This window comes from Scyliorhinus torazame, chromosome 2, assembly GCF_047496885.1.
Source record: "Scyliorhinus torazame isolate Kashiwa2021f chromosome 2, sScyTor2.1, whole genome shotgun sequence".
Taxonomy (NCBI): Eukaryota; Metazoa; Chordata; class Chondrichthyes; order Carcharhiniformes; family Scyliorhinidae; genus Scyliorhinus; species Scyliorhinus torazame.
In genome coordinates, this window is record NC_092708.1 from 63,667,845 (window position 1) to 63,685,898 (window position 18,054).

Here is an 18,054-nt window from a genome sequence, read left to right on the forward strand (position 1 = left end):
GCTGTACTGGTAGCTGCTTCTACAATGCCCCTTTCTCCAGTTATCAAGCTATGGATGTAACATTCTTTCCCTTTGATCTTACCCACCCTGTGGACCCAGCTTTTAGCATATAAATGCCAATTCCCTTACCTTTCCTCTTTGAATTCATCTCTTCTATCCACCATTTTGTTCCCCTAGTCGCATAGGTATACATTTGTTTTTCCAACTGGTATGTTAATTTGCATATAAAAACATCCCTTCAGACAGCTGAACTCATCAATCCCATTTATCCCCTTTATTTTATTTTCTGCCAATTTCATTTTTACTCTTAATTTTCCTCAATTCTGAATAATAGAATGTCACGGAGGTCTTGTTCAGCCTCACAAAGTGGTTGTATTTGAATGAATTTGGTAACGTGATGAAAATGAGAGCAAACTATTTTTCCCTTTAGAGAGTGAAGGGACTTTGAAACCCTAAATCATTACAGAACTTGGAAGAGTTAGGTAGGGTAAAAGTTTTGATATTGTCAATATATGAACTAGATTAGTAACACTTACTCTTTCTCCCATTCCAATTCAGTAAATACAGTGAAGAAACTAGAGGATGCTGGTCTCTTGTCCTTTTCTTATTCCCAGTGTGTTACGATCCCAGTTGGTATTACTACTGGATGAGAAGATTCCAGAATGGAACACCTGGCTCAAAAGATTGTAGTTTTTAGATTTTTAAGAAAATGTGGAGGAACAGAATCATAGGACCTTCAACAACAGGAAAATAAACATTTATTAAACAAGACAAATTGGATTATAATACAGTACTCCTTTACTCCCTCCATCGCTTCATAAATATATAGACATTTTAAGGAAATTACAGGCTACAAAGTCTATCTAAAGTTTTAATGGTCACTGTAACACATAGTCGCTTTAAGCACACAGGTTAATTGAATGTGATCAGACACACTCCACTCTGAACCCAAGTGAATATCTGTGGATTTCTCCTTAAAACATCCCCCAGATGATTTGCATGCCATGAGCCACCTTGTCTCACTAAACTCCAGCTTCCACATGAGTGATTTCAAATTACGCTTTCAAAAAGACACACTTTCAAATAATCTTTTAAACAATGCATTCCCTCACCTGCTTCCATCAATGATTCACTTACAGGTTTTACACCTCTCCCTTCAGGATTTCTTTTGTCTGGAATGTTACACAAACTTGTCACAATTGCTTTAACTATCGATTCCCAAACTATATTAAATGACACCAAACATTTGATTTACCTTTTGAAGTCTGCTTTCCCACTTTAAATCTGTTTACTGCAGCTGTCTCTTCAATTCAGAGCACCTAATCTGCTTTTCCTTTGAATTCTCCTGAACAGTCTTGTTCAACTTCTTGGTCTATGTACTCCTAACATCAGTCTTTGTAAGGCATTCTTTATGTCCCAATTCCCTGGTTGCCTGGACTTTAGCGGTCAGCCTTTTTGAAGCCCCTTTGCCCTGTCCAGTGTTTCTTCTGGTGGAACTGAGAGATGTTGACTCCTCGCTTCCTGTCTCCAGCTGCCATATATCCATCTCAAAACTAAACTCCTAACTGGTTGCTAAATAATGACTTTATGCTTCTGTCAACTTGTTTACTTTTCACACCGCAACCCTCTCTAAGCACAAGAGAAGCACAGTTTGAAACAATCAAACCCCCACATGTACAAACACCTTTGTCTAGCATGAATCTAGGTTTATCCTTCTTTACACAGACACACAAAATTAAACTCACTTAAAACAAAACTTATTTCTATTATTTACCAATATAAATCCCTTAAAACTGCTTTTGCTTTCCTGACAAATCCCATCAGGAGTTGTGGGGGGGAGGTTACTTTCAAATTTAAAAAGAAATTAGAATCTGCCCGATTCCTTAGAGTAGGTAGCTGGGACTGTGTGACTAAACTCCATCTCTGTCACCAAGGAGTCTAAATGTATGATGGCGTGATTAAACTCTACAATATCTTTAAGAATTTATCAGTTATAATGCTGTAGAAACCATTGTTTCTGAAATAATACATGGGCCATTATTCATTTTTATTTATTCTCTATTTAATCAAACTTCCAACATGAAAGTGAATGAAAATCGCTTATTGTCACGAGTAGGCTTCAATGAAGTTACTGTGAAAAGCCCCTAGTCGCCACATTCCGGCACCTGTTCAGGGAGGCTGGTACGGGAATTGAACCGTGCTGCTGGCCTACCTTAAAAGCCAGTGATTTAGCCCAGTGAGCTAAACCAGCCCCAGTAAACATATAAAATTAATTGAACACAAGAGCTTTTTTGCAATCAGAGTTACTTGGTGAGATCTTCTGGCTGTTCAGGCCAGCGGATGTCGCACCCCCATTGTGGGTGTCCTGTTGGGTGGGTGGATTCAATGGGAAATCGCATTGACAGTGGTGGGACCAGAAGATCCCGTCGCCGGCCAATGGGGAACACTAAAACACGGCACGGGGAGGCCAAAGAATCTCACCCACAGTTTTGAACTTGGCAAATCTGTTACTTAGAACCAGTACATTAAACAACAAATCGTTCTTGTATTGTAAATGAATTGAATGCATCACAGTTGTAGAGAATGCATTTTACAGGGCACATTCTTTTGTAATTACAATTTAAACCTTTCTTGCAATATTTTATGTCTTCCCAGATGAATAAGTGTGGCACACAAGCTCCAGTTTGGCTCTCTCTTAAAGACTCCAACTCGTTGCCTCGTCCTGGTGAAGTAAAGAAACTAACAGCCTGCGCAACATGGCAATTTTTCATGGGCAGCACAAAGGACTGCTGTTTATTTCGGATCCCTGTATCTCTTAGGAACTGTGGAGCCTTTTTTGTGTATTACCTACAACCTACTCAGGGATGCATGGGTTACTGTGCTGCTGAAGGTTAGCAGATCAATTATCAGATTTTTGAACCTGTTGAAATATCCTATGGAGCCTTTAATACAGATATGTTTAAAGACCTCATTGCAAATTGATAACAATGATGGAATGGGCTGATTGGATACAACCATAAAAACTTCACATAAGTTAACAAATGTTCTGTATGTGAAACAAAGATTTTTTATTGTAAAACATAGCTATAGGCCGGGATTGTGCTCGTGGGTGCAAACGATGTGCACAAAATCCTACGAGAGACCAACACGGAGATACTCGCTGGCGGGACCTTGCAGCGAGATCGTCCCTGTGCCTCATTATTCAAGGAACAAGTTTCCCTTGCAGGATGCACGAGCTTATTTAAATACCTTTTCACCTCATTAATGGGCTTCCCCGCTTTATTGGTGATCCCACATCGGGATTGCCCGCTCAACGAAGTGACATCACGCTGCGTTACCTGTTTACTCTAACTTTTTAGGTCTTTGCTTGCAAAGTGTCTACTTTGACCCAGATAAGGGAAGATATCTTTATGACCCCTTTCATGGTCTGTCCCTGGCCCTGTGGTTTCGGTAGTTTGCTTTTTATCAATGGTGTGGAATGTCCTGTTTGATCAGCATTCGCCTTTTCCTTTCTCAGCACTCGGTTTAATCACAATTCCATTTTGAGGGCACATTTGAGGCAATGCTTGGGCATTTCTCCTACATGTTCATGGAATGCTTATTTTGGGATACTTTGGGAATTTTTTGAAAATAATTCTTACTCCATATCACAGACAATGATTTGGATTTTAAGTAGCTGACGATAAAAATCATCTTAAGGATTTGTCTTTATACAATGTTATCACACCTCAAGACACTTGCCTTTCTTTTCCTTTGCAGAGCTATTATTGACATCAGAGTCATTATTTCTGCTCTCATGAATGACAGATAAAAAATTCTACAGACTGTCTATTGTTAGCATGGCTGTTGCAATTCATTGGGCAAAAAATTAGTTATGGCCCATTTTTGTGTGTTGGGTTGAGGTTTGTGACCTGTCCACGCCCATTGGAGGGAGGGAAAATGGAGGGAATGGAGGGAAAATCTTATGAGGAAAGGCTGATGGACTTGAGGTTGTTTTCGTTGGAGAGAAGAAGGTTAAGAGGAGACTTAATAGAGGCATACAAAATGATCAGGGGGTTAGATAGGGTGGACAGTGAGAGCCTTCTCCCGCGGATGGAAATGGCTGGCACGAGGGGACATAGCTTTAAACTGAGGGGTAATAGATATAGGACAGAGGTCAGAGGTAGGTTCTTTACGCAAAGAGTAGTGAGGCCGTGGAATGCCCTACCTGCAACAGTAGTGAATTCGCCAACATTGAGGGCATTTAAAAGTTTATTGGATAAGCATATGGATGATAATGGCAAAGTGTAGGTTAGATGGCTTTTGTTTCGGTGTAACATCGTGGGCCGAAGGGCCTGTACTGCGCTGTATCGTTCTATGTTCTATGTTCTATTTCTGTTGAGGTCGGTAGTACACTGTCCTAGTGCTGCTTCTTCATTTCCCTGCTTATAGCATTGATCCAAATGCAGCTCATGGTGCTTTCTGCCTGAGCATTTGGTCAGAGGCCGAGCAGCAGACTCTGATCTCACGTTAGGCAGCCAGGCTGCTGTTCTGAAAGACAGTCTGCTCTTCTTAAAGGAAGCTTCACTCAGTGAAAGGGAACTGCTGCTGGCTGTCTGTACTGACAATGGCTTCAATTTAGGGCTGCGCAAACAAAGGAGTGAGGTCCCCGAGGTTCAGCCTTTGTCACGGAGAAGGACAGGAGGCGTGAGAAAGCATTTCCAATCAAGGTCATGAGGCTCTGAAGGATTACCCTGAGAAGCAAATCAGAGCAAGTGACCAGGGAGATCAATGCAAGGAGTCTGACCCAGAGAACTTTGCAACAGTGCCATAAAAAATTCAGTGATCTCATGTGGATAGACAAGTTAATTAAAGACATCTTCAAAGGACCCCTTACCCACCACACCAGAATCTTCAAATTCACTCCAAGCACCAGACCTATGGATTCACACCCATAACATTCAGGATTCACGTCTGAAATGCAAATCTTTCACTTCACCTGTACATGCATTCCAATTATACCTACTTCATACCCAGGTTATTGCCGCTATATACCTCCAGCCATTCAGGTACATTACCCAAACACAATGGAACACATTCACATTCTCCTCTCTCTTTAGCTGGGCATTACCTCCCATAACAAGTAGGAACAATACAGAACTAGTGGGAACAAAGATGCCTGCATCTCTTGTGGAGATAGTTCTCTGAATTATGGGTCCTACTGCAACAGAGCCTGTATCTTCTAGCATCGCTGAGAATATTGAGCCTCAATGGTATGCTCTTATGTCTTTTCTCAAAGCCTAGCCCTCCTTCACCTTGCTATCTGATTTGATAAGCAAGCTGCTGATGGCGTGACAGAATATCTCTTGCTTTCTTCCCCTTGCTTGTCCCAACCTTATCAGCACTTATGAAGAGTCACTTGATCTGACCTTTGCAACCACCAGTTCAGATATGGGCACTGTACATGCCTATGAGCATAGTGCAATGTCAGACCTGTACATGGTGAGTCAACAGGCACAAGTGGGCTGCAGCCAGTGGAAGGATTAAGGTAGTTAGTGTGCCAACTCATTAGAGGACAAGGTTGCACACAAATTCTGCTCAATTGAGGAGAGCAATGGGACGGCATACAGGAGAAAATTGAGGGGAATGCACACCGAGGTGCTGGAGGTACTGTCAAACCTGCCAGATAGCCTCCTGTTACTGTCTAGCAATGTAGAAGAGTCTGGCTCCACGTTGGCATAGGACATCACTCAGAGGTTGCCCACTTCACACAGCACTCAAGTGAATGTCTTCCCAGCTTAGGGTACTGCGTTGAAAGCATCTGGAAACACTCAATGGCCTCCAACATCCATAACATCAGCTCCACCAACCCTAAGGAGCTGAATTTCTCGGCTAGTAAGATTTAATGAGAACTTAGCTGGTAATGCTGTAAAATATATTTCAAGCTGTGAACTATAATATAAACCATATCAGTACTCACACAGCAGGTTCATGCACACCGCTACAGAATCTGTTCAAATTCTTTGAATAGTGTACATTAACTTAATAACCAATACAATCTAAAACCTGGAAATGTTACCTTGAGATTAGTACTATGCAAATGCTGGCTGCATTTGTGTGAGGGTATCATGGTAAAATAAATGGATTACCATTCAAATAATGGCCAAAGTATTTTCATACAAACACTCTAATAGTTCATATCTCACTTATTGATTGTAAATGTTGGGTTTAAATTTGTGAAAACAACAATCTTTTTCCTATTGCTGGTAACTTTGATGACTTTGAATAATGCCTTTGGTATGAGGACCTGGGGCGGGATTCTCCGACCCCCCGCCGGGTCGGCGAATCACCGGGGGACGGCGTGAATCCCGCCCCCGCCGGCTGTCGAATTCTAGCACCGGGGTTTTTGCGGGGGCGGGAATCGCGGTGTGCCGGTCGGCGGCCGTTGGCAGCGGTCCCCCCCTGCGATTCTCTGGCCCGCGATGGGCCGAGTGGCCGCACGTTTTTTTTTTGACGGTCCCGCCGGCGTAAATTAGAGTAGGTCCTTACCGGCGGGACCTGGCGGCCTCCGGGGTTCTCAGGGGGAGTGCGGGGGGATCTGGCCCTGGGAGGTGTCCCCACCGTGGCCTGGCTCGCGATCGGGGCCCACCGATCCGCGGGCGGGCCTGTGCCGTGGGGCACTCTATTCTTCCGCACCGGTGGCTGTAGCGGTCCGCCATGGTCGGTGTGGAGACGAAGCCCTCTGCGCATGCGCTGGGATGACGCCAGCACACGCTGGCGCTCCCGCGCATGTGCCAACTCGCGCCGGCCGGCGGAGGCCCTTCGGCGCCAGATGGCGTGGCGCCAAGCCCCTTCCCCGCCGGCCAGCGTGGCGCAAACCACTCCGGGGCCGGCCAAGCCCCTGAAGGTGCAGAGGATTCCACACCTTTGGGGCGGCCGACGCCGGAGTGGTTCACGCCACTCCTTCCCGCCGGAGTTGTCTGCCCCGCCGATTACCGCAGAATCCCGCCGCTAAAAAGAAACTTCACTTTTGGGAAAGACACAGTTAACCTATCCACTGCCAACAATCCTTGTGCTTGTAACTGTGGACCAATGAAGTAAATTATTTGAATGGTCTGAATGAGTGCACTTCTGGCTATTTTAAGTAGTTGGTAACTATATGGGCACTTCATGATCACAATATTATGTAAATAGTGCTAGCACCAACTCAATAATGGAAACATTGCAGACTTGTTTTTGGATGTTTTGAATCCTTAAGTGATGACCACTCGATGAGTTATCATTTACATGGATAAATGTGAAACATTTTGTGAACTGTGAGCAGTTCTGGGCAGACACCTTCGGAAGGATATATTGGCATTGGAGGAAATGTAGAATAGATTTATTTAAATTATATCTGACAGCCAAGGGTTAAATTATGAGGAGAGAATTATGCCAGGATTGTATTCTCTGGAATTTAGAAGATTAAGGAGTGATATAGATTTCTAAGTACTAAGGGGGGGGGACAAGTGAGTTAGGAACTATTTTCGCAGGTTGGGGAGTCTAGAATTGGGGCCATGGATTAAAAACTAAAGTCAGATCTTTTCAGGAGTGAAATTAGGAAACACCTCTCTATATAAATGGTGGCAAATGTTTGGAACTCTGTTCTAATAATTGCATTTGATGCAAGTTCAATTGTTAATTTTAAATCTGGATTGATCATTTCCAGTCAACCAAGAGCATTAAGGAATATCGGGCACAGGAGGGAATATGGAATTTTGCCTCATCATCCATGATCGCATTGAATGGGGGAGGAGGGGCCAAATAGCCTGCTCCTTGTTACTATGTCTTTAAATCCCAAGTGACAAGATGAGCTAATCTTTGCAAGGAGACGAGAAAGAAATGTCAGCCTGACTGAGCCATTCTGTAAAGTCTTATCCTGTGGTTAAACATCCTCCAAGAGTCTTAACATTCAAGGGGCCAGTCTATCAAATTTTCACTTACTAAGAGTTGAAAAATGGTGATGTTATGACAAGCATGTAACCTCCTTTTTACGAATTATATATGCTCTCCATGACACTCTTGTCAGTGAGACAATACAAAGCAAATCACATCAAAACCAAGACAGTGGGATTGGCAAACTCTATTGGACACCATTGTTCACTAAAGCTCTCCAGGATGCTATCAGAGATTGATAATTATGAGAAGAAACTTGGATTGGAATGAATTTGTATTGCCACGTGTACCGAGGTACAGTGAAAAGTATTGTTCTGCGTACAGTAGACAGATCGGCAGCACGGTAGCATTGTGGATAGCACAATTGCTTCACAGCTCCAGGGTCCCAGGTTCGATTCCGGCTTGGGTCACTGTCTGTGCGGAGTCTGCACATCCTCCCAGTGTGCGTGGGTTTCCTCCGGGTGCTCCGGTTTCCTCCCACAGTCCAAAGATGTGCAGGCTAGGTGGATTGGCCATGACAAATTGCCCTTAGTGTTGGGTGGGGTTACTGGGTTATGGGGATAGGGTGGAGGTGTTGGCCTTGGGTAGGGTGCTCTTTCCAAGAGCCGGTGCAGACTCGATGGGCCGAATGGCCTCCTTCTGCACTGTAAATTCTATGATTCTATGATCATTCCGTACAAGAAAAGAAAATACATAGGCCAAACATAAAATACACAATGTAAATACATAGACACAGGCATTGGGTGAAGCATAAAGGAGTGTAGTACCCTTGAGGAGGTGTTGTTGTTCATTCTTACTGATTGTGGTCTATGGGTCAGAAAGTTAGTTGCAGAGTGAGGGGCCAAGTCCTAGGTTTTGGAGTTTTGATATGAGCTTGGCTGGGATTATGGTGTTGAAGGCGGAGATTTAGTCAATAAATAGAAGTCTGATGTAGGTGTCCTTGTTGTCGAGGTACTCCAAGGATGAGTGTAGGGCCAGGTAGATGGCATCTGTTGTGGACCAGGTGTTGGCGGTAAACTTGAGGTACTGTGGCTTTTCCAACAGAGGTAGAACAGGATAAGAGGAAAATATGATGCAAATTTGTATAATTAGTATCACCTAACAGGCTGATGAAGGAGGCACTAGGAGGGCCTTTCAATACCCAACTTGAAGTTCAGACTGAAGAGTTGGCTGCTCATCAAAACCGGAGGTGTTCAATTTGGGACTATCCCAGATCATGGGCGAAATTCTCTGGAAACAGCACGATGTCGCCGACTGGCGCCCAAAACGGTGCAAATCAGTCGGGCATCGCGCCGCCCCAAAGGTGCGGAATGCTCTGCATCTTTTGGGGCCGAGCCCCAACCTTAAGGGGCTAGGCCGGCGGCGGACGAATTTCCGACCCGCTAGCTGGCGGAAAAGGCCTTTGGTGCCCCGCCAGCTGGCGCGGAAAGGACATCTCCGGGCGGCGCATGCGCGGGAGCGTCAGCGGGCGCTGATGGCATTCCCGCGCATGCGCAGTGGAGAGAGTCTCTTCTGCCTCCGTCATGGTGGAGACCGTGGTGAAGGCGGAAGGGAAAGAGTGCCCCCACGGTACAGGCCCGCCCGCGGATCGGTGGGCCTGTGTCGTGGGGGCACTCTTTCCCTTCCGCCTCCGCCACGGTCTCCACCATGGCGGAGGCAGAAGAGACTCTCTCCACTGCGCATGCGGGGGAATGCCGTCAGCACCCGCTGACGCTCCCGCGCATGCGCCGCCCGGAGATGTCATTTCCGCGCCAGCTGGCGGGGCACCAAAGGCCTTTTCCGCCAGCTGGCGGGGCGGAAATTCGTCCGGCGCCGGCCTAGCCCCTTAAGGTTGGCCTTTGGGGCGGCGCGATCCCTTACTGATTTGCGCCGTTGTGGGCGCCAGTCGGCGGACATCGCGCTGTTTCCGGAGAATTTCGCCCTATATACTTGATAGAAGATTGGTTTCAGGCGGAAACAAAATGTATATTTTCCTATAAGAATGTGTTATGGATATATTGAAACTGCGTGACCTTTATTTACATAGAACAGGACATCTCTATTTTCAATAACCAGCACTTTATGGCTTGTAAGATGGGATATGAACATATTAGAATTGAACACTAACCATTTGGTACTGTCAACTTCAGTCCTCTGGATCATCATTTTGTCTTTGGATAGAGAGTCAACTCCTTTCTGTTGCAGGGAGCAACCATGGATGCTTGCCACTTCTTCAAAAGGGTCTGATGATTGCAGAATCCTTTGCCAGACTCATATCCATTCACACCTCAAGACATGCAACTTTGATGGAGCTCTTTTCACCTCCTGTCATAACATACAGTTAGAGTGATCTGTTAATTTACTGTGCATGGTGATGAATGAAGAAAAATTGCGAACCAAATATGTAGTTCTGTTCTTCAAAGAGCTCCTGTTGTTTTGAAAATAAAATAAGTCAGATTGCTATTGCTCTGTTTTAATCTTGCTCATCCTAAATGTTTCACCTTTCTGCCCCCATTGCAATTAGCAATTACAGAAGAAAAGTCACTGTCCTGTGCTCTAGGAGGAGTGAAAATCGATGGAACCTGTCAAGGTAATGATGGTTTTTGCAAATTTTTCAGTATAATCTCTTGACTAATAGCCTCTTTTATGTAAATGTTAAGATATCAGTTTAGTCAAACTGCTAGATCTCCTAAAATGTTGCTCTTGGCAAGCATAGAATACTAATAATCGCTTATTGTCACAAGTCGGCTTCAATTAAGTTACTGTGAAAAGCCCCTAGCCGCCACATTCTGGCTCCTGTTCGGGGAGGTCGGTATGGGAATTGAACCTGCGCTGCTGGCCTTGGTTCTGCATTCCAAGCCAGCTGTTTAGCCCACTGTGCTAAACCAGACACTGATGATACACTGCATGAGTAAGATTGAACCATTATACCATATAATGCACATTTATTACTTTGCTTCCGAAGATGTAGATTCTCTTTAAAATGACAAAGTCTGATTGCTGTTAAATAAACACAGGGTGGGGTCATTCACAGTTTCATCACTGCTTCGAGGAAAATGCTTGCAAACTGAAATTTGGGCTCCAAGTTAGAACAGGCCAAGATGGAGGCTCTTGATTTCTTTCTCTGTCGATGAAATTGTATTCCATTGAAGACAAAATCCAACATTTTGAAATGTGAGTCAAGAAAACCTTTGGCTGTTGGGACTGTGTGACGCAGACCCCATCCGCCAGGGGAGACATAAAACTTTGGTCGGGGTGTCAAGACCAGGGTTCCATTTCACATCAAGCAGCATGAGCGGGCAGAGTGATGAATGAACCAAGGAACCAAGCAAGGAAAGGGGAGGGGGGACAGAAAAGAGCGAGGAGAGCTGGAGCAGAGGGAAAGTACTCACTAGAAAGGAGAAGGGGCAAATAGGAGTTCACCGCAGCAGGGGGTCTTGAGTGCGAATTTTGCTTCAACAGGAGAGGGGCTGATTTTGTTTTGGCTGTGGGTGGCGGGATGGGATTTTATGCCTTAGCGAGGGTGTGGATTTGTGCAGTTGAAGTTCTCATGACCAAGAGATGGGTTTTAAAATTCATTTTCTGCTCAGAACCATCTAGCCCCACACCATTGGCTGGGCCTTGGATGTTGCAAACAGTTTATCAGAAGATCAAGGATGCACTTTCCCCAATGTAAATGCAACACTTCAGATTTTCCATTAAATTGTCTGCAGCATGTGACATTCTGCCATTGTTGCTGGGCCATTGCATGTTTCACTACAGACATCAAATGGAGGTGTTTATCATCACACCATTTTTTTAAGTTAAAAGTTAAGAATTGCGGTTCATTTCCAAATCCCTCAGAAGAGTTAATAGGTCTGATAGATTCATTGATAAAGCTGATTACTCATGGTCTATGGGAAGATCAGTCCTGGGGCAGGATTTAACCAAACAAAATCACTCCTTTCCACACGAGTCCGCTACCTAACGGCACCTGGCGGAAAATACCCCACCGAGGCCGCACTCAGCCTTCTTTCCAGCACTGAGGAGCTTTGATGAGCAGAGCGACTCACTGCAGGAAGAGATCAAATGGCACCTCGATCTCTCGACCCCCCCGACGTGCCCCCGGACCCCAGTGCCACAACTCACCTATAAGGGGGTCCTCGGGCCTTCGCACCCCACCTCATGCAGGCAGGTCACCCCCAGGCCCGATCCCCGATACGGGCAAAATGCCAACCTGGCACTTTGGCAGGTGTCACCTGGGCACCCTGCTTGGAGGCCAACCACCTGGGGGTCTTCAATTACCTGGCAGGCCCCCAAGTGCGGCATGGTAGCACAGTGGTTAGCATCGTTGCTTCATAGTGCCAGGGGCCCAGGTTCCATTCCCCGCTGGGTCACTGTCTGTGCGGAGTCTGCACGTTTGCCCCGTGTCTGCGCGGGTTTCCTCCGGGTGCTCCAGCTTCCTCCCACATGTCATGAAAAACATGCTGTTAAGTGAATTGGACATTCTGAATTCTCCCTCCGTGTACCCGAACAGGTGCCGGAATGTGGTTACTCGGGGCTTTTCACAGTAACTTCATTGCAGTGTTAATGTAAGCCTGCTTGTGACACTAATAAAGATTATTATTAAGTGCCGTTCTGCTTGGTCCCCATTTTTAGCGGCCGGTGCTAAACGGCACCTGGCTAGGGTCTCAACAGTGAGGCCAGTAGATGCCAGGTTGCCGTTCGATCCGGTGTAAACATAGTTAAGTGGGCTTTCAAGCTGACTGAACTGTGTGAGTCTGGGTCCCGCCCATTGTGGGCAGGATCCTGATCGCGACATCTCGATTTCATAACGATCATCTGGAATCCCAGCAGAGGTTTCTCCTGTGATGTAACAGCTATGTCCCGTCCAGATTCCGTCAGGATGTTGCTGGTAAATCGCACCCCTGATCAATCTATGATCATTCTTACATGAGCTAAATACAGCGGATGCCAGAAATCTGAACAAGAATTCGGCAGGAGATCTAAAGATCGGTTTTATGCCAGCGTGAATTTTCCATGGGATCAAGAAATCCACTGGTGACAGACGTGAAGCTGATTTGCATTCCGGTAATGGAATACCAGCGGGAAAGCACGTTGGTCCAGAATATCTCTGGAACAACATTGTGTGCAGAAATTGAGACCTACCTGAAGAATGCCTCGGGCTGCCTCCGGAGCTCGGGATGGAGTCCGCAAGCATTTGGACCCTGGAACACCCCAGCAGTTGATGAGGCGAGCAGCTATAAGTGGTCTTCCAGCTTCAGAGCCATTTCCAGTCTCAGAAAGCTCCTGGCGGTCCACCTTCTTTTTCAAGAGGGCCACCTTCTTCAACGGTGGGTCAGTGATGTTGGGTGCCTTCAAATATGACACCTCATATAGTTAATGAGGTTAGGAGATGGTGTGGTTTCCCTTCGGCCTCCGCAGCAGGAAGACTTCCTCATCGCCCCCCCCAGCCATGGGACTTAGTCCCAGATGGAATAATACCGACCACAGTCTTTCTTGCTTGTGCTTTACCCAGTTACAGAAATAACATTGGGCTTGGCAACAATAGTCCATGTCGACAAATACTTCCATTAAAAATGAAATGTTTTATTCAAAATTAAGCAAATTGAAATTACCGAGAACTGGAAATGTTTTTATGAGGAAAACAAACTATTTTTGCCAACTATCCAGCATAGAGAGCCATTTTACATTCTTATTTTGTTAGCTCAGCCTGAGGTTTGGCTCATTTACCAACCCTGTACAGAGTAGGATTACAGAGGCATGGTGACCTATAAAATTGGTTCCCATATTTCTTCTCTCAGTAGAATTATGTTGCCAGCAGTGGATACGGAGGTGGATGATTCTAGTTCTGTGAGTAGAAGGTTGGATCACTTTGTGCACCTGGCTGGTTACACACAATCCAGGTGTTTTACGCATGTTCATTCCATTCCCGTGCCTGGAGTATTGTGCTTGTCCAGAAATTAAAGAGTGGAGGTTTTGAACAGGGCATTTATCTTTAGACAGCTACAATTGTAAGGGCTCATTTATATTGGTGTTTCAGTTCAGAATGAACTTTACTAGCCAAGCCCAGGAATAAAAGTAAATTAAGTTAATAGAACAAAACAGTTTGGGGTGGTGTTTTATTGGAATGTGTTGCAGTGCTTGCTGGACTGCTTTGAAGCAGGTTAGAAATGGTACAGTGAACCATGATAGGGGGTGAGGTTGAATTGTGTTGGCCAACTTAATAATGCCAGACACTACAATGATAGCAACATATGTAGTGATGGAAATGCACTGTCCTAAAAGTGTTTTTAATATCAGGAATCTTAGTTTGTCACATGTGATTAAAATTATTTACCAAATTGATAAAAAGATTGCTGTGGAAAATATTGAGTTCTTATTATTATTTATTATTTTTGCTGAGGGGAACCACAGTGAAGTAATGAGCTGGGGGATTGTGCAGGTAATTTAAATAAATGTGTAAGCGCTAACCCAATCTGTAGATGCTTTCTGAAGTCTGGGGGAATTGCAGCGGTAAGCTGCGTGCTGTCTCTGACCTGCAACAATAACGTGAATTTATACAGGGCTTTTAACGTAGGGTGGGATTTTCCAGCCCCGCTCGCCACCAGGATCACCCGGTTCTGCTGAAAGTCAATGGACCTCTGGTTGGGCTGCCCTATCCCTCCACAGCGGGCCCATGATGGGACCAGAAAACCCTGGCCCTTGTAAAATGTCCCAAGGCACCTCACAGGAACATTATCAAAAGTAATTTGACCCTGAGCCAAATAAGGAGATGTTAGGGTTGATGATCAACAGCTTGGTCAATGAGGTACGTTTTAAGGAGAATTTTAAAGGGGGAAAGAGATGATATATGGTGGATTGGTTTGAGGACAGAATCCCAGCACCAAGGGCCATAGCAGCTGAACACATGGTGGCCTATGGTGGAATGATTACAATCAGGGATGATGAGGGGGTTGGAATTGGAGGGTCAGGGGTATGGAAGAGAAGTTAAAGACTGAAGGATATTACAGAGATAAGGTTAGGGTTAGGGGCAGGATTCAGCCAGAGAGGGATTTAAAAACCAGGATAAGTATCATAAAATCTTGTTAAACTGGGTGGCAGGGAAGATCAGCGAGCACGGTGGGGAGGTTGAGTAGGGGGAGAAGGTCGGTGGGGTAATGGGTGAATGGGACATGGTGGAACAGAGCTTATGATGACGTAAAGCTCACAGATGGGATGAATGAGGGGGACTAGCCAAGAGTGTTGAAATCTGTGAAATAGCAAGTCTAAAGGTAACGCAAGTATGGATGTGGGTTTTAGCGGCGAGTGAACCCGACAGGGATGGAGTCTGCGATGTTAGAGGTTAAAGTAGGCAACTGAAGAGGTGAGGAAGATCCGTGGTAAGTTCTCGTCTCTGCTAAAAATATGGAATGAAGATTGCAAAAGTCTGGTTTGGCTCAGACAGCTACCCTGGAGAGGGCTGGTGCTGTGGTTAATAAACAGAGTTTCTATTATTATTATTATCTAGAAGGGACTAGAGAAAATGGCTTCTGTTCTCCAAATGTTTAGTTTGAGGAAATGTCTCCTAATCAAGTCCTGGATGTCTGACAATTTAGAGATAGCAAAAGGGTTGACAGAGGTGATGATGAAGATGTGGCCTGTGCACATGTGCAAATTGACACTGTTTAATTGAAACTCGTTTCAATAAGGATCGGAATTCTCTGGCCGTTGGGATTCTTTATTCGCGCCGGCGGCCCAACCCCGCCCGTGGGTTTCCCAGCGGCATGGTGTGTCTTCAATGGAAAATCCCATTGACAAGCGGCGGGAGGATAGAATCCCACCGCCAGCGAATGGTGCGCTGCCAAGGAAAACGCGGCTGGGGAAATGGAGAATCCAGCCCGAGGTCTTTGAAGGACAGCGTGTAGGTGGGGGACATGAGAAATACATGGGGTCATGAGAAATAATATTGTGGGAGCAGGTTAAAAAAAACCATATGATTCTCTGGCTATGAATGGATGGGAAAGAATGAAACGAGGCGAATGCAGTCCAACACAATGGCTGAGAGATTTTGGACGAGCGCGAAGTGATCAATCGTGTCAACAGCTGAAAAGAGGTTGAGAAGGGCAAAGCTTCTTTATTTCTTTTAAATCCATTGGAACAAATTAAGATGGTGTATTTTCAAAGAGCGAACAAAAATATTTGTAAAGTAGTGCGCTACTTTTGCTTTGCCTCAATAACTCTGGTACCAGGTCACAGCCTAATTCCAATGTGCATTGGTTTCTGAGAGCCTTAACATTATTTAAGACTTGCTAGGTGTTTTATAAACTTGTTGAGATTTTTTGATCTCATGTTTGGAAAAATTAAGGAAACTTGATGGGTTCTTCAAAACAGTTTGTACTTGGTAGGGGTGTGCCCTCTGCATACATGACAGTGCATTACAATGCAACTTCCTCCTGAGTGTTATGAGCTGTTCTCACCGGCAATTTAGTTGAAAGTGTTATTGACTGTGAATTGCATTGTGCAGTGAATGGTCTCAGTCCAATACTTTTATAACTCCATTGCGCTGCATATAAAATGAAAAGACATTTTTATACTTATTGCCGACCACTGTGAATGTATCAAAACAGGACACGCTCTTCTACTTTGTACAATGGGCAGTAAACACATTGCAACATCTAGGACAAAACAAATTGACACAATTATAGCATGTTTGCCTAAAATTGGAAAAAATACATTCTTATCTTTAAAAGTGACTGGCAGTAAATTTGAGACCATGCTTTACTTTTTTCCCCAAGTTCCATTAAGTAGCTTAACTAAAATCTCCAGTTGACTCTGCAGTTTACTGTACAATTAAGACCATAAAACCATCAGATATAGAAGCAGAGTTAGGCAATTCGGCCCATCGGGTCTGCTCCACCATTCGATCATGGCTGATATGCTCTTCATCCCCATTCTCCTGACTTCTCTCCATAACTCCAATCCCCTTATTAATCAAGAAATCCCCATATTAATCAAGAGTATCAGATTGTGCTTGAGGTGCTGTTAATTATGAGCCACATACCAAGAGCTAGAAGATGGAATTGGACAGAATAGTTGTTTCGTAGAACATAAGAACTAGGAGCAGGAGCAGGCAATTTAGCCTTGAGAGCCTGCTCCACCATTCAATATGATCAAGATTGATCTTATCATTGCCTCAACTCCACCGTCCTGCCATTCTCCATAACTCTTAACCAGACTAATTAAAAATCTGTCGAACCCCTCCTTAAATTTACTCACTGTCCCAGCATCCACTGCTTTCTGGGGTAGCAAATTTCACAGATTGATTTTTAAAAAATAATTTAGAATACCCAATTAATTTTTTCCAATTAAGGGCAATTTCGCGTGGCCAATCCACCTAGCTTGCACATTTTTGGGTTGTGGGGGCGAAACCCACGCAAATCCACGAATGTGCAAACTCCACACGGACAGTGACCCAGAGCCAGGATCGAACCTGGGACCTCGGCTCCGTGAGGCTGCAATGCTAACAAATTTCACAGATTCATGACACTTTGGGAGAAGTAGTTTCCCCTCATCTGTTTTAAATGTGCAACCCCTTATTCTGAGACTATGACCTCTCATTCTGGAATGCCCCACAAGAGGAAGTATCCACTCCACATCTACTTTATCCATACCTTTTTACATCTTATATAACCCAATTTCATCTCCCCTCATTCTTCTAAACGCCAGAGAGGCCTAAACTCTTCAATCTCTCTTCATAATACAAACGCCTCATCTCTGGAATCAATCTTGTGAACCTCCTCTGAACTGCCTCCAATGCCACTACATCTTTCCTCAACCAAGGGGACCAAAACTGTGCACAGTGCTCCAGGTGTGGTCTTACATAGTTGCAACAACACTTCTTTACCTTTATACTCTATTCCTGGAGCTATAAATTCCAACATTCCATTCAACTTTTTATTACCTGCTGTACCTGCATGCTAGTTTTCTGTCACCCATGCACGAGGACACCCAGATCCTTCTGCATCGGAGAACCCAGAAGTCTCTCCCCATTTAGAGAACGAGTTGCTTTCCATTTTTACAACCAAAATGGATGACCTCACACTTATCCACATTAAACTCCATCTGCCACATTTTGGTCCACTCTCCTAATCTATCCATATCTATCTGTAAGGTTTTTAA

The 18,054-nt window shown here is 44.7% G+C and overlaps 1 protein-coding gene across 2 annotated transcripts in view; it reads left to right on the forward strand.

Annotated features, from left to right (window-relative positions):
• LOC140388121 (von Willebrand factor D and EGF domain-containing protein) overlaps positions 1-18,054 on the forward strand; it is a 455,711-nt gene that overhangs the window by 94,894 nt on the left and 342,763 nt on the right. For both annotated transcript variants that reach the window (XM_072471788.1, XM_072471798.1), the window contains 2 exons: positions 2,656-2,890; positions 10,418-10,483. In XM_072471788.1, coding sequence (XP_072327889.1) covers positions 2,656-2,890; positions 10,418-10,483 — 301 coding nt within the window. The remainder of the gene's footprint in view (positions 1-2,655; positions 2,891-10,417; positions 10,484-18,054) is intronic.